The sequence below is a fragment of the Cloeon dipterum genome, chromosome 3 (assembly GCF_949628265.1).
Source record: "Cloeon dipterum chromosome 3, ieCloDipt1.1, whole genome shotgun sequence".
NCBI lineage: Eukaryota > Metazoa > Arthropoda > Insecta > Ephemeroptera > Baetidae > Cloeon > Cloeon dipterum.
Genome location: NC_088788.1, coordinates 13,718,822 through 13,733,639, shown reverse-complemented (window position 1 = coordinate 13,733,639; position 14,818 = coordinate 13,718,822). Strand labels below are relative to the sequence as shown.

Sequence of the window (14,818 nt, the reverse complement as noted above, 5' to 3'; positions counted from 1 at the left end):
AACTTCTTACAACCATCATTTAACTTGGACATGAGAACGTGTTGGTGGCTTTTTCATACTTCTGCAAAGCTTGATATTCGTATGTTTCCATTTATTGAGAGCTACTGCAATTTTCCTTTGAAGATGCATATTTTGAAATTTGTCAATTGACTACTTGTTGTAAGATTTCTCTATTTAAGTTGGGCGTTAGATTTCGTATTCTTCCACAATCCGTTTTTTTTTTCAAAATAAATATTAATTTTCATAATTAATGGTAGTTGATGAAACTTTTGAAAAGCTAGTTGGTATGACATTAAGATTTAACAATTATTGTAATTAATGCCATAAAATGATTGTATGTATTTTGACAATGTGAGGATAAACAACTATTAAATAAAAGATGCACTTACAAGATTTCAATGCATTATTTTTATTATTTTTATTTGGAAATACTAGCATACACAGTTAAGATTTTTCTGGAAAATTTCAATTTGTGGTACAGGTTACACACAGTATGTTGCTGTTCAATATTCCACCTATCCATTTAAATCCAAACATGGGTATTTTTCCCGAGGCATCATCAATCGATTTCGTCAGTTAGCGAGTTCCTCAATGTTAATTATTATTTTTTTATTATGAGCTCCAAATTAACAACAGCAATGTGGACATTTTACATCTGTTAAAGGAAATCAATTATGTCGATCAGCTAGTGTAGGACGATGTTGTAAATTTCTCAACAAATGCAACAACAAGAGATAATCATTAGTAGTTATTCTTTTTCCCATTTCATCCCAGACAATAAGAGCGGCATTTGTTTGTTCGAAGGATGAGTTGGCTTGCAACGCGAAATCGGTACACAAGTTTCTGCCACTAAAACTGCAGGGAGAGAGTGCGTGAATTGGTAGGAAGATGCGTATGTGTAGTAGTGTGGACGAATAACCAATCAACCTTAACGGCCCTAAACTGTGAACAACGGGCCTTTCCAGGAGAGGTGATTTACTCGGTGACACTTGAGAGAGTAACCAAAGCATTATTTTGCACTTGCACAGAAGGAAGGTTGATTAGGAATAAAATGTTTATATGTAGAAACTACAAGTCACTTTCCCCGAAAATGAAACTTACGCGTTAACAAACATTCATCATTCAAGCATTTTCACTTCCGAAATATTTTTTATATTTTCTCTGTGTAAAACAATACTGCATGTAAATAGGCCTTCTGCAATGAATGCTTCTTTCCGAGGAAAAACTCATCCGTCATAAATCAAAGCTAACCGTTTTAAGTAATCCTTCAAAGGATAAACACTTTCTTAAACTAACTTTCTTTGCACCTAGCAAAAATATACTCTCCATTATATCTTGCTATCACTCATTCACAAGAAGAGGTCGTGAGTTCTAACGTGTGTGTGTGTGTGTGTGTGTGAACGGGTGGTATAATTATAGTATTTTTAGGAAATTAAAGACAAAAGAACATAGTTATTGTGAAATAAATGCATTTTACAATATTAGACGATTATCAACTTCTCTCCATAGTCTGATTAATTAACTTGATAATCCTTTTCCAAGACATAATGAAGCATGATAATGTCTCCTGCAACAAAATTCTGATTTTAATTAATTATTGCGTGGAAAACTTGTGCTGATAACTTTATAAAATTTAAAACTTAAATAACTTCCACCCTCATCAAATTTGTGTTGTTATCATAATTAGACAAGCATGCAAAGCTGGGAAGAAACAATCAGGAGTGGATTTTGCTCATCGTCACCTTTAGCAAATGAGAATTTTGTTAAGCAACAAAATCGATTCTCATCTCAGAAATGGGAGCTGTAGCAGCTAAAATGGCTAATTTTGATTTAAACATTTTCAAAGATTTGTTTTCATATAAAAATTATTGAGAGACTTTTCCAGAGCCAATTGCAAACCGCGTGTTTACATCATCCAAAATATCTGGTACGATTTTCGCCAACACAGGGATGTAATCATCTTTGACGAAGCTTCATACAAAAATGGTACTGCTTCTCAAAAGTCCTAAAGATTTACTAAATTTGAAAAAGCATCAACGGCGGCTTCTCCTGAGCAAGAGGTTGTATTCGACCTCTAGAGACCATTTGATGGCAGGGACAAAAACTGGGCAAGCATCCTGACCGCAAAACTCAAAGCGAATTGGTCCCACCAAAAAACAAAAGCTGGCTGCTCTTGCCGAGGAGGAGTCCGCCGTTCCTTCTCTTGAACATCAGCATCACATACATAGAGAGTGGGTGTTTCAGCACCGTGTGTATTTTTTCTCTAGCCAATTTTTTCTCTTTCTCTCCCTCAATTAAAAACTCCATTTTGCAGTAGTAGTAGTAGTGTTGTGTTGCTTACTTGCCGTCGCATGCGAGTGAAGGCAAACAAGACCATTATGCTGTCCATTCTTGCAGTGAATTAACATTAGATATGTGAGGAGGAAACGTGGCACTTGTCGGTGGACACCCTTACAGCAGGGCACATCTCCTCTTTGGCTTCACTGGCATGACGGGGCACAAGACGGCGCGGATCGCTTCGTCGAACACTGTCTTCAGTCCCTTCTGCGTGAGGGCGCTGCACTCCAGGTATTTGACTGCACCAATTTCCTTGGCCATGGACAGGGCCTGAACACAAAACACCAGGATCAAGAAAGAGGCATTGAATGCATGAGAATTGATCTTGCGACCTGAATATAAAATTATTGTCAGGAATTTTCTGCTCTTTAAAAAAAAGATAAGAACAGACGACTAAGTTTCTGGCTTCATTTCAAACATTGATAAATTCCCTAACATTGAAACAACAAAAATGTCTCTGATTCTGACGTTATCGGTTGCCTACATTAATTAAGAGCAACACATGAGATGTAAATAATTTTTGATTTTCTATTTTGAAGGGGATAAAATTATTTTAAAGACAGAAAATTTAAAACAATCCATTGAAAAATTGATTACAGACCTACTTACTAATAAGATGTTATGGGAGGACCAGACAAGAAATTGAAAGCTTTTTTAACTTAACAAAACAAAATATCATTATGTGGCACATAGCAAAAAATGCAAAATCCATTATTGGCTAATGGTTTGACGGATTAAATTAAACAATGCCAAAATAAGATTTTAATCCATTTTTTTGTATCTGCCTTCTGCCTAACGCTTTTTACGATAAAGAAAGCCACCTAAATACATCACTCACAAGATCTCTGCTAATGCCAGGGATGAGCTGAAGCTGAGCGTGTCAACAGATCCATACTAATCTTTTTTCACCACAACATTTAAGTTCAAAAAGAAAATGTGTCAACACTCCAAACTAGTTTCTATAGCATTGTCATCAGCTCATTCCTAATTATTTTATCCAAGTTTCTAGAGTCGCTTTGTTTTAATTCCTGACCACTGAGATTTGAATCTAATAATATAATCTACTTTTCCCTCTTGAATACTCATTATCAGCAGCACATGCGCTACTTTAAAACAGAAAAATGATGTTATAAAATGACGCACACACTCAATGAACAATGAAACCGACCTATCTTTGATAAAGTGATAATGAAATGGGGGGTATTGACGTTTAAGCCTGACCTGTGGGTATGTGATGGGGGCCAGTTTCTTGTCTTTTAACTTCTCGATGGTTTCTTTGTCTTCTCTCAAATCCAACTTTGTGCCCACCAAGATGATAGGGGTGCTCGGACAGTGATGCCTTACTTCTGGGTACCACTGCAATCGACAAATTAATTTAATTTCAGATTCAATTTAAGTTGGTTAAAACGCACCTTAGCTCTAACGTTTTCAAATGATGCTGGGTTCACCAACGAGAAACAAATAAGGAAAACATCCTGGAAGCAATGCAAATGTCAGTCATATGTTTCGAATATAGCATCGCCATCAGTTACTCACAGTCTGTGGGTAGGAAAGTGGTCGTAGCCTGTCGTAATCTTCTTGACCTGCCGTATCCCATAACCCAAGGTTGATAGGTTTTCCATCCACCATAACATTGGCAGAATAATTGTCGAATCTGGAATCATTTCAAGCGAGTTAGTATCAAATTTTTTGGATCATATTTCAATGAAATGTTTCGTTAAGCTCAATTGGAGAAATATACACAATAATTCAAATTAACTTTTTGTATTATTCTTTAGAAATTTAAGTAGTCTTCATATTTTGTAACAGTTCAAAGATCGTGTCTTAGATTTTGGGTTAATTCAATTGGAAAGTTACCACAGTTCATTCGCCTGGTGATAATTTCCAACACACAAAAGAGCAAGAGATGTTGAAAAAAAGAGGTTAAATTAAAATTACTCACACTGTGGGGATGTATTCTCCTGGGAAGGCATTCGTGGTGTAACTGATGAGAAGGCATGTTTTACCAACGGCACTGTAACACAAAATCAATCGTCAGTGAACAAATTGCGACAGCTTTTTGTTGAAAACTCGATAAATATTGATTGCATTTGCAAGCAAAAACGTTTCGTCGCAAGTTGTAGAGCGCAACACGGGCGTGTCTGGGGAGACGAATTTTATGACGGACCACCTTTTGTCGCCTCTGAATGGGACGCTGATCCCCGACCATCAAGTGTCTTCTTTTATTTGAATGGAAGGCTTGAAAGGTCCAAAATTAAACTGGCGCTCAATGCGAGCAGGGCGGAGAAAATCGATTCCAGAGTCATGCCGCAGTTTAGATTTTTCGGCATTTAGATACACTTATTTTTAGTTACATCCGTACTGCATGCTGAATTGCTGCTGATAAAACCAGCCAATCTCAACACGCACGAGATAAAGAGATATAAACGCAAGTTATCAGCATTGTGGCTTTTATCTGGACTAATTTGTTCCGCCGCCTGTAGTGAATCTTTCTCTTAAAGAGAAATGGATTTAAGTTCTGCTCAAAAATGTTTCTGATTTTTTTCTAGACATGGCAATCCTTGTAGCCTTGCGTGCCTGAGTGCTTGTGTAGAGGGTAGGCAATTGTTGGCAATCTCATCCGATTTGCTCTACAAATCACTGTAAGTGCATGCACTCGCCTAATGGATAAAAACTGCGTTTGCATGCACCCAATTGGTCTGGAGATGACGGCCATAACAGTTTAACAATCCACTAGCGAGGCAGCTGCAATAGGGTAAAAATAAATCACTCGCGAACAGACCAAACATTATAAATTTTCGGCCTCTTTTATCTGCGTTCGGCCCAGTTTTAACTGCTTTATCGCCACCGTTGCTGGACGCGATAAAAGCTATTTTCTAAGGTTAGGTTTGCCACGTGCAACACCGGACACAGTATCTGGCAACCCGACTTTTCTTTTCTCCTCGGCTGCACCCTCCGACCCTCGGCACAATTAATATTTGCTTTTAGCGGAAATAACGCGCCCCCAAGGGTGCGGAAGACGATCCGGGGGTGGAAGCCTGCAGCGGAGATCACGTGCGAGAAATATGCTGATGCACCTTGTCTGCGGCGCTTGGAGCATCTCACATATTGCTCTCGAGGATGTCTTAATTGTCTGGCGTTTTAAAAGAGAGGAAAGCACTCAGCTGGAAGCACAAGTGACTTCAATCAAGCTTAAAAGGGGATTCAAGAATCGCTCTGAATATATTGTTTCAAAAGGAATGAAACGAATGGAGCGAGACTCAGATTTGTAATTATTTTTTGTAACTTTCTGAACATTACTTGTGTCAAGTCATTTAAAAAATATTCCAGCACAGTTACGTAGGGTTTTGATATTATTTTTAAGTAATTTTTAAGGTTCATTAAAACTTTTGTAATATAATATGCACATTTAATTCCAACTAAAAATTAATGAGAAGAAGAGAGGGGATTAACAGAGTCAGCCGTTTGAGATTTGAGAAAGCAAACAGAGACAGGCAGGATATGTAACTCGATGGCCTGACCAATGCCCCAGTTTGTACAAAAATGTCATTTCCCTTTGTGAGCGTGCATGTTTCCTCGTTTATACCGAAGTGCTGACAATTTACGCAAGTCCATCGAGCACGGCCGGCCGGCTAATCAGCGAGCAGAGGTGCGGTTAAGCCATTTCCTGTTCCGAGTCGCTTCAAAATTTACTCAGCGAGCGCGCTTCCGTGCTACAGAAAAGTCACGGGCAGTCAATTTGCCGCTTTGATTGCATTCGAGATTGATTCCGGCGCGACGGCTCGGCTGGTTGTGTGTCGCGAGATGAGAGTTTATATCGCTCTGACCTCCGTTAAGCGCCGGCGAGTTATGTAACCATCTGCTGGGTTCAAAAGTGAGCGGCGGCTGGCGTGAATTGTTCAGACTCACAATCAGACGCACCACCATGTAACCTTTCTGAGCTCGATTTTATTTGAGCGATTTTTTTTGTCCCGAGCCAGTCGGTCGTACGGCTTTAAAGATTGAAATCGAAAGTATGGTGAATGTTGTTGAGCACGCATCGCTTTGGAAGGGTTTTGTAAAAATCGGTGGGGGAGTTTTCGCTTTGATCGGCTTTTTGCATCCATGGGGTATTCGCACGCAGAATTCGCATGGCTGGGGGCTGGAGAGCCTTTTGGTATTGGCTAATCAAAAGGCGGAAAGCTTTGCTTGGGCTAAAAGTGAGGATGAAAAGGCTCTGCTCGCTACATTGGAGTTAGACTATCGATTTCTGACCAAAAGAACCATTTAGTTCTTCTTGGTTGTCAAATATGGATTGGAGAACATTTAGAACAGATTGAGTTTTATTGTAATATCACGAATACTTGCTCTCCCGAGTAAGAGGAATGTCAAAGATGAGCACAAGACGGCTGGCTCGTCAGGTTTGTCAGGTGTGACGTCAGTTATTTTGAGGCAATGGATGCGTGCGTGTGCTGCGCTCTCGATGGCCGAGCGCCAGTGTGATGTAATGAACGAAGCTGCTCCTGCTTTTGATAAAATAAACCCGGCGAACGCTCGCGTTTGAATCAACAACTCGCCAACCCGCATCGAGAGAGATAAACCCGAGCCCGAAAAGAGCGAGAAATATTACTCTCTTAGCCTCGTTCGTGAAAATGTTTATTTTCGCAAGATTATTTCTGGGCAGAAGCAAACAGCTGGGGATTTGAACCGTCTCGTTTTGCAATCTTCACGTTATTAGGTCTGACAAGTCTGGATGGATTGGAGAATACTAGCTGGAAAACTGTCTTGTATGGAGAGATACTGATTAGAAACTTCAAGATTTTTTTCTCCATTAAATACAAAATTTTGCAGGTCTTCTTGACAGTCTTTTCATATTAGCCCCGTTGGCAATATTTTAGAGCCCGCCAGCGAGTGCAGGACGGGATTAATTTCAGGTCGATTGAAGCACGACAAAAGTCAAAATAATCAGTCTCTGATGGAATATGCAGCAGCACCAGCAGCCCCCAGGGAGCGCCACATTTAACGAGAAGCAAATGTTCCATCTTCTAGCGCCATTCATAAAATGTCGTTAGCGCTTCATCCATTCTGCTGCTCGTTTCAGCCCAAATCACTACATCAGCAAAATGTTTCCATTTCTTTGGTTCGCGCTGAATAGAAAATTTTTCTCCATTCTGCTCGATCGGCGAGTGACGGAGCAAAAGGAGCTGTTGTGCATAATTTATGTGCGAATGGGTGAATTCTGCCTACGCAGTGCGCCTCTGTCAGACCCAAGTATGGCTCTGGCAGGCAGGCCCACGCACGCAAGCTCGCTCGCCGCCAACGCGGTCGGACGTTTCCAACGCAATGGATTATTTTTCTTTAGACTTAATTGTCCCACTTGAGAAGCCGCACGCTCCAGGGCCGGTGGGCAGCGATAAGCACGCTTCAAATAAAACGTATCAATGTCGGCTTCCGAGGGCATTGCATCACGCGGAATCTAACAATAGCTCCATTTTCTTGCTGCTCCATTTCTGCAGTGTTTTGGCTCGAGTGCTGAGCAGAAAATGATGAAGCGAAAGCGTGAAGTTTTCAAAGGGATTTATTTAGCTACTTCAAACTGGCGGACAGCTAGCTATAAATAAACGTAAATCAATTAGATGACTTTTATGGTGGTTTGTAATTCACTGCACTTTAAAAGTACATTTAAACTAGTTTATCAAGGTAAATTTTTAAAGGCGTATTTTTAACATATAATATATTATACTATTAATTACTTTTTATCCAACAAAGTTATCACTACAAAAAATACAAATTTTCAAAAAAGAGATGTCAGAATTCAGATTAGGATTACAAATTTTTCTCACTCTTGATGGTTTGCAGGTCTTTTGGGCAAATTTTCAAAGAAAGGGGAGTGAACGTAACTGTTTCATGGCTTCAATTTCAATTAGGAGCAGACGAGATAAGGTCCCGGCGGAGTGCTCTATTTACTCTACGCGGTCGGCAAACCGTTAATTAATAATGTACAGCATCAAGCAGCGCTGACCTCTCTTTCTCTTTGCACACTTGTGCTCACATGATACAGTTGCACCTCCCCTTCTGCAACTATCTGTATTTGCTTCGCAGCGAGGAATACCGGCGTGATAGTGCGGTCAGTGGCAAAAATTAAAAACAACTGTTACACCGAGTGCCGAGAGGAGAAAAGTGTTTGGTTGCTCTTCACATCTGGCCGAGCAAGCAGTTTCCAATTGTGAAAACAACGATTGCTGCTGAGCACGCGTCTTGTGAGTTTTTATTTCCACTGGGGCGAGCGAAAATTCAATGCAAACGCCGGCGAATTCTGCGTGACCTCGCAGCTGTGGGAGTTTTCCTCCAAAATGACTGACGTGCCCCGTGTGCAAAGATGCGATTCTGGCGAAAAGCAGCATTATCTTTTGGGATGATGCGAGAGTTGGGAGCGTGTAAAAAAGCTCCTGCTTGCGTGACTATCTATTTATTTTCATATCTGCCTGCTTGGTAGCTACTAGCTGGGCTAGTCCCGTGTGCGTGGGTGGTTTGTTGTCTCGTTCCTTCATTCGGGCCATATCAATATGCGCGGGGTAGCGACATGAAAGAGCGGCAGACGCGTCACGTGACTCGCACAGACTGAGAATAGAGAGAGCAACAAACGAGGTGGTCTCTCGAGTAATTGGGACTAAAAACAGATTATTTTTTCACTTTGACCCCCGCGTGCACTGCTATACGGCGACCAGCTGGAGCCTTTTAATTTATAATATCTCGGATCAACACTAGTGCCAGTGGTGTAGTATTTAATCGAATATAGAGTAGCTCTTTTTTTAATTTTAATCAGTCTAGAAACATGAATTTCAACTTGATTCTTAATAATTTCATTCATCTAGTAAATATAGACGCTTGCAAATAACTTGCTTAAGTCTGGAGCAGCAATTTTACGCAAACAAATTCTGGAGAATTCCTCCAAGCTATATCGTGGTGTTGAGGTAAACGCAAATGTCGTGTCATATTTGGGTGTGGAGTGGAGGAAACAAACATTTGCCACTGCCGACCATACCGCAACACGCTCTTGCCGTCTAAAAGGGCGCAGAAGTGGGTTGCATCCGACCAATTCCCAAGCAAAAGCACCCCTCGCACTCGCTCCCCGCGCGACATGAAACTCGTTTCAAAACAAACAAACAAACGCCTCATTTCAATATTTCAAAAGGAAAACAAGCGCAGAGTGAGTAGCTTCCCTAAAATAATCCTAGCTGGGTACACACCCGCCGTGCTCTCAACGCGAAAGTCAGCGAATTCACTCAGGGAGACAACCGAATTTTAATTTGGACCGGCAGTAACGAAACGACAGATCGCCCCAAAAAAGGAGATCTCGAGCAGAAAGAAAGAACAGGACAAGCGGCGTCGCTTTTTGAGCGTTTTCACATTCCTGGGAATAATAAAACGTTTAGGTAGTGAAGGCCAAGCCGGCAGCGCACGTCACTCATCGCCGGCTTGCTCAATTTACGCGCCTCCCAACACGTGGTGAAAATGCACGCCAAGTTATATTTTCGACCCCCGGTCGTAAATGCAGCAAAACGACTTGAATCAAAGATATAAATGAGGGTGACCAGCTGTTTTCAATGATCAAAATGGTTGAGAAAGGGAAGCGTTGAGATTTTCATTCATTACATTTAAGATCAAACAATTTCATTAACAAATTTTCAGCAGAATCCAGAATCCTTGTTAGTCCCAAGAAACAAAAAATAATCTTGAGATTCGATTATTTGATGCGTGAGCTGGCCATCCTGGATAGGGTGGATCTACGGCGTCTTTCCCTTCTTTACTTCCATAGAGGAGCCGTAAAAATTTTATAGCCACTGGATACGGTGCCGCACGGGTTATTCTGGGAATTCAACTACAGCCAACTCGCCAAACGATATACCTTGTTTTGTTTTTTCAGTTGGTCTCTTCCTCTCTGTCCGTCTGCCTTTCATGCGACTCTGAGACGCTTCAGTGGATTTGTTCCCGGGTTCTTAAGCCTTCAGAAGGGCACTCTTCCGACAAAGTCAGTGAAAAGCTCTTTATAAGCAACTTGGGCATCGATCCACGCTCATCATCTCCCACGCGGAATCAATCTCACGGCAGCAGCACGGGGTGTGCAGAAACTTTCGCAATGAATGGGTGATAAAACGTGCACGGCCAGCGATTCGTGCCGATTGATCAATAAAAAACGTCCCCTGAGATTTAGTGAAATAACTTCTGACGCTTTTCTTTTGACAAGAATGACCGCGGGAGAAGGGTTAAATTCGCAGTATTCACACGCCTGCTCCTATCAGAACATTTATTTGGTGCGGTGACGATTGGCAGGAGATAAGATCACGGTTGAATATATTATAATGTTGTAGGAAGCGATTATTAATATTTAAATGTCATGTTTTAGCTCAAGAGCAGCATTTCTTGAATCAACAGGCAGTATCAATTTCACACTCCTTGACACAATGTCGTCCTGTGTGTGTCAGCTTGTGTGTGAGAGGAGGGACGCTCTCCGCTCTCTGCTAGCCTTTTAAATTCCATTTTTATTACTTGAGCCCCTTTTAAAGTGGGATGCCGACGCCAACGCGCTGATAAAACCGAAATAAAGTTTAGTTTCAACTGCAAGGCACAATCCTGTAAGAAAAAGTGAGTGGAGGACAGCTCATAGTCAGCTGTTGCTTGACAAATGGGTCGTCGATGCGACTGTTAATTACAAAAACAAAACTGTGCAGATGACGAGCAGAGTGTACGAGAGGAGATGACAGTTTCCTGACTGCTTGTTGTTAGTTTAATAAATCAGCTTTTGAGTCACCATCTCCGCCCGCATGACGTGCTGCCGCAGTCCCAATAATACAGTGCCGCTGGTCTCTTTCACTCATCGCTACAACCACTTTTGCGCCGTCTGCGTGGGAACCATTATCAGCAATTAACAGATTTTCTGTTTCTGCGATGCGCATGAATCACTCATAGAGCAGCTGATTCGGTTTGAAGTGAGCCTACTCGTCGGAGGAAAGAGACGAATTTTCGCCACCTGAGAATAGGCCGGCCGTAATTGGAGGTACAAGGCTGAATGAGCCGTTTGACCGGAATCGGACGGTGATGTGTCGCCTGGGCGGGCTGAACTTTCGGGCTTTCCAAATACGTGAATCGCGTAAGCCGAGTAAACTTATAATAACGGGTTTTCACCTCTTATTTTTTACCTCTCTCATTTCATATTTTAAAATTAACTTTTCTATTTTTGAAAATCGGTTTTCCAGTTACATAGCTAGATAATACAAAAATAAAATGTCATTATAATATCAGATATTTACCAGTGGAAAGTGGAGCAATTAATGATAGTTAATTCGATTCGTTGTACTATGTCTCTTGCTTTCAAGGTCTTCAAGAATGGGAAAATTAATTCAACGGTGATGCAAGCTTTATAGCGAGTTATACTTTAAGAAAATATTATTGTTTAGTATTCCTACATTCAAAAGGCAAATTCGACCTCAATGACAAACACAATGCAAAATAGAACTAGTATTAACCAATTCCAATAATATCTGCTGTCAGTATTATCACTCCATTGATATCAGACATCAGAGATGCCAAAAAATGTTAATAACTACAGTCAAAAGTGCAGTAAATTAGGCATCCCTATCAATGAATTAAAAACGTTTGAAAACTCTAAAGGATCCTCGTGATTTAATTAGCCGTGCAGGAGAGCTGCAACGGAAAAAAGAGCTTTAATTAAATCGCACCCTCTACGCCGTTGCAAAATTCTTTTGTCTGGAGAACAGTGGCAAGAACAAGAAAAGCTAAACTCGACTAAGCAAGCAGGGGGTTGACACAATCAACCCTTTTACACGCTTCCACCGCCAGCACTTTCCTCCTTCCGACTCTTCAAAGCTGCGCACTCGTGCTGCTGCTGCGGTTTATTGCTCACAAAGCAGACGAGAATTATTTGTACAAGCAGACAGCGGAGGAGCTGTCGAAATATTTGTTTTTCTACTTTTAATTATCATGAAGATAGAGTTACTGAATTAATCCTAAGTCTAATAGAAATCCGATTCACAAATTTGCATTTTCCTTCAATATTTAACTTGATATAACTCAATAAAACCAATAAAAATAAAGGGATAAAACTTCATGACATCTAACCTAGTCTAAAGCAGATAAAAATTAGTTTAATTAAAAAATAAATAAATATATCGTTTCAAGGTAATTTAAGGCCAATAAGGTCTTTTGTGGGCCCCTTTTCATAGTTTTAGAAAACATCAATGTGTAATTTTACGAGCTGATATCTGTCAGAAAGTTCAAATTTATCTAATATATCAGTGGGAAAGACGAGCTTTTGATGCAACTGACAACGTATGACGTGGCAACCGAACATTTTAATTGTGATGTTCAAAATTATGGAGTGGCGTGTTGAGTGCTGAGTGGACTTGAGCATTTTAAATCTGTGGAGCAATCTGGATATGTGATTGAAAGTGAACCAAAATCCTGACAACGTTGATTAATTCGATTTTCACCTGTTATTGAATCACATTCTTATTTTTGCAAATCTGCTTTTCGTACTTGAATTGATTGGTTTTTATCTCCATTGACTGAATGAATCACTCAATTTAGAGCCATCATAAACTTTGCAGACAACACCTGGAGCAAAATATAGGCGATGGCGGCTCATTACGCGGTGCTCGTTGCCCTTTGGCCAGGGCAACCTTTAGGGAAAGCCTCGTCCCTCGCCTAGCGGCACCATTAATAAAAGGCAGCTTCGCAAATGCCATTTTGGCAGAGGAGAAGCGCTAGAAAACACATTGGCAAAGCATCAAATTTTCCGCGACCGCTGTTTGCATAGCAAACACAGACACCATTCAATTTCAATTACATAAAGCGTGTTTGTGAATTTTAATGAAGCTAGGGGAGTCTCGTAAGGATCTGTTTGCCGACAGTGGTCGGGTCGCCGTCAGCCAGGCAACGCGGTTTCAATTATGTATCAAATCCGCGACAGCGGCTTATCATTGAAAAATTCCGGCGATAATCAAATAATGTTTTGTGTGGTGTGCAGCCTCTGAATTAACTTTGATTAATTAGATACCAGGAAATAACCAAGCTGCGTGTGGATTATACCCGATGATACTGTTGGTCACGTTGGTTACTCATCTGACTGTAGGACTGGCCTTGCTACGAGCACTAAAGCAGTGTCCAATTAGGCTGGCAATGAGACGCAAGTCATGAGAATATCTCTCTGATGAGTCAACTACTGCTTGTACAATAAAAAATGGTTATCAATATACACGTGCAGCTGCAAGTGGCGAGTACCACTGCACAAATTGCTTATATATTGTGTTGAAGAAAAGTAAGAAAAATTATATTTGTTTATTTATTATTTGTTGCTTGAAAGTGGAATTATTGTTTACTCATTCCTGATGCCGTAATAAATAAAGAAGAGTTAGAATAAACCATTTTGCAGCCTGCTATTACAAAAGTCGAGTAAAAATTAAGCAGATTTACTCTTGAAAATCACGGAACTCTAAAAATAGTGAGAGACGGATTTTTCTTACAAGGAAAACCAACAGTGTGACCGCAGATATTTTGTTTTAATCGTGTCGCCTGATTGTGTTTCAAGTGAATTTTAAACGAAACTCCAACTCCATTCCTGCTTGAAAGCTCCAAGAAAATTTCGTCACGCTACAAGGACCTAACTACAACTGGAATAATTATGAAGTTCGAGTACATTTCTGCGCCACTTGAGACGATTTCTCTGAAAAAAGTCAACAGACACCTGTCAAGTGTTCATACTCTATTGTGTCTGACGTTTGGATGTCGAAAGCAAATACATATATCTAGGTAACGGCTCATTGTCCGAGTGAACGTTTATCAATGCACCTCCTCGAGAAAGAAAAATAGAAAAAAAGACAGGCAAGGTGTATTTTTTCAGCTCGCGCCTCGCGCCGCGCCGACGGTGCAAAACGGGAAAGACCGATAAGGGCCGTATGCCCGACTGCGCCCGCCGGACGCAAGACGTCTGTCTGGCTTTCCACCGAATAGCCAGCCGATCAGTCAGGGGACAATGGGTACCGGGGACAAGGAGGAAGTGTGCGAACCACGCAAACGGCCTTGACGAATTCATTAGCCAGCCCTGCTTACAGAGCGATGTTGTGTTCGACAATGATGGCGGCCCAGGCCGTGTTCAACAACACGGACGGGGTTTGCGGGTGCTGCTTTCGCTTGCAAATACCGGCCGACCCGGGTCGAAAGTTTTGAAAAAATGAAGTTGCTTACCCGTCGCCGACGACGACACACTTGATAGCCTGCATTTTGTGCTCGGCACCCACCCAGCAGGAAATAAAAAGCGTCTATGATGGGCGGGGAGGTGTGTGTTATGCACAACCAAGGCAGACAACACGACCGACTTAACTCAACTCACTGGCGTTACCATTACCAACTTGCGCGGGTTGGTAGTGCCACTCGGCACTCGGGCGGCGTTCGTCATTCCTGCGCAGTGTGGGCAGCCTGCGCG

The 14,818-nt window shown here is 41.2% G+C and overlaps 1 protein-coding gene across 1 annotated transcript; it reads right to left on the bottom strand.

Annotated features, from left to right (window-relative positions):
* Positions 1 to 385: 385 nt before the first annotated feature.
* Rac1 (ras-related protein Rac1) lies at positions 386 to 14,757 on the bottom strand. Its single transcript, XM_065482569.1, has 6 exons — positions 14,581 to 14,757; positions 4,280 to 4,351; positions 3,874 to 3,991; positions 3,750 to 3,812; positions 3,559 to 3,693; positions 386 to 2,607 (listed from the first exon to the last, which is right to left on the bottom strand). The coding sequence occupies exons 1-6, from the start codon at positions 14,613 to 14,615 to the stop codon at positions 2,452 to 2,454; spliced, it is 579 nt and encodes a 192-aa protein (XP_065338641.1). The 5' UTR covers positions 14,616 to 14,757; the 3' UTR covers positions 386 to 2,451.
* Positions 14,758 to 14,818: the final 61 nt, after the last annotated feature.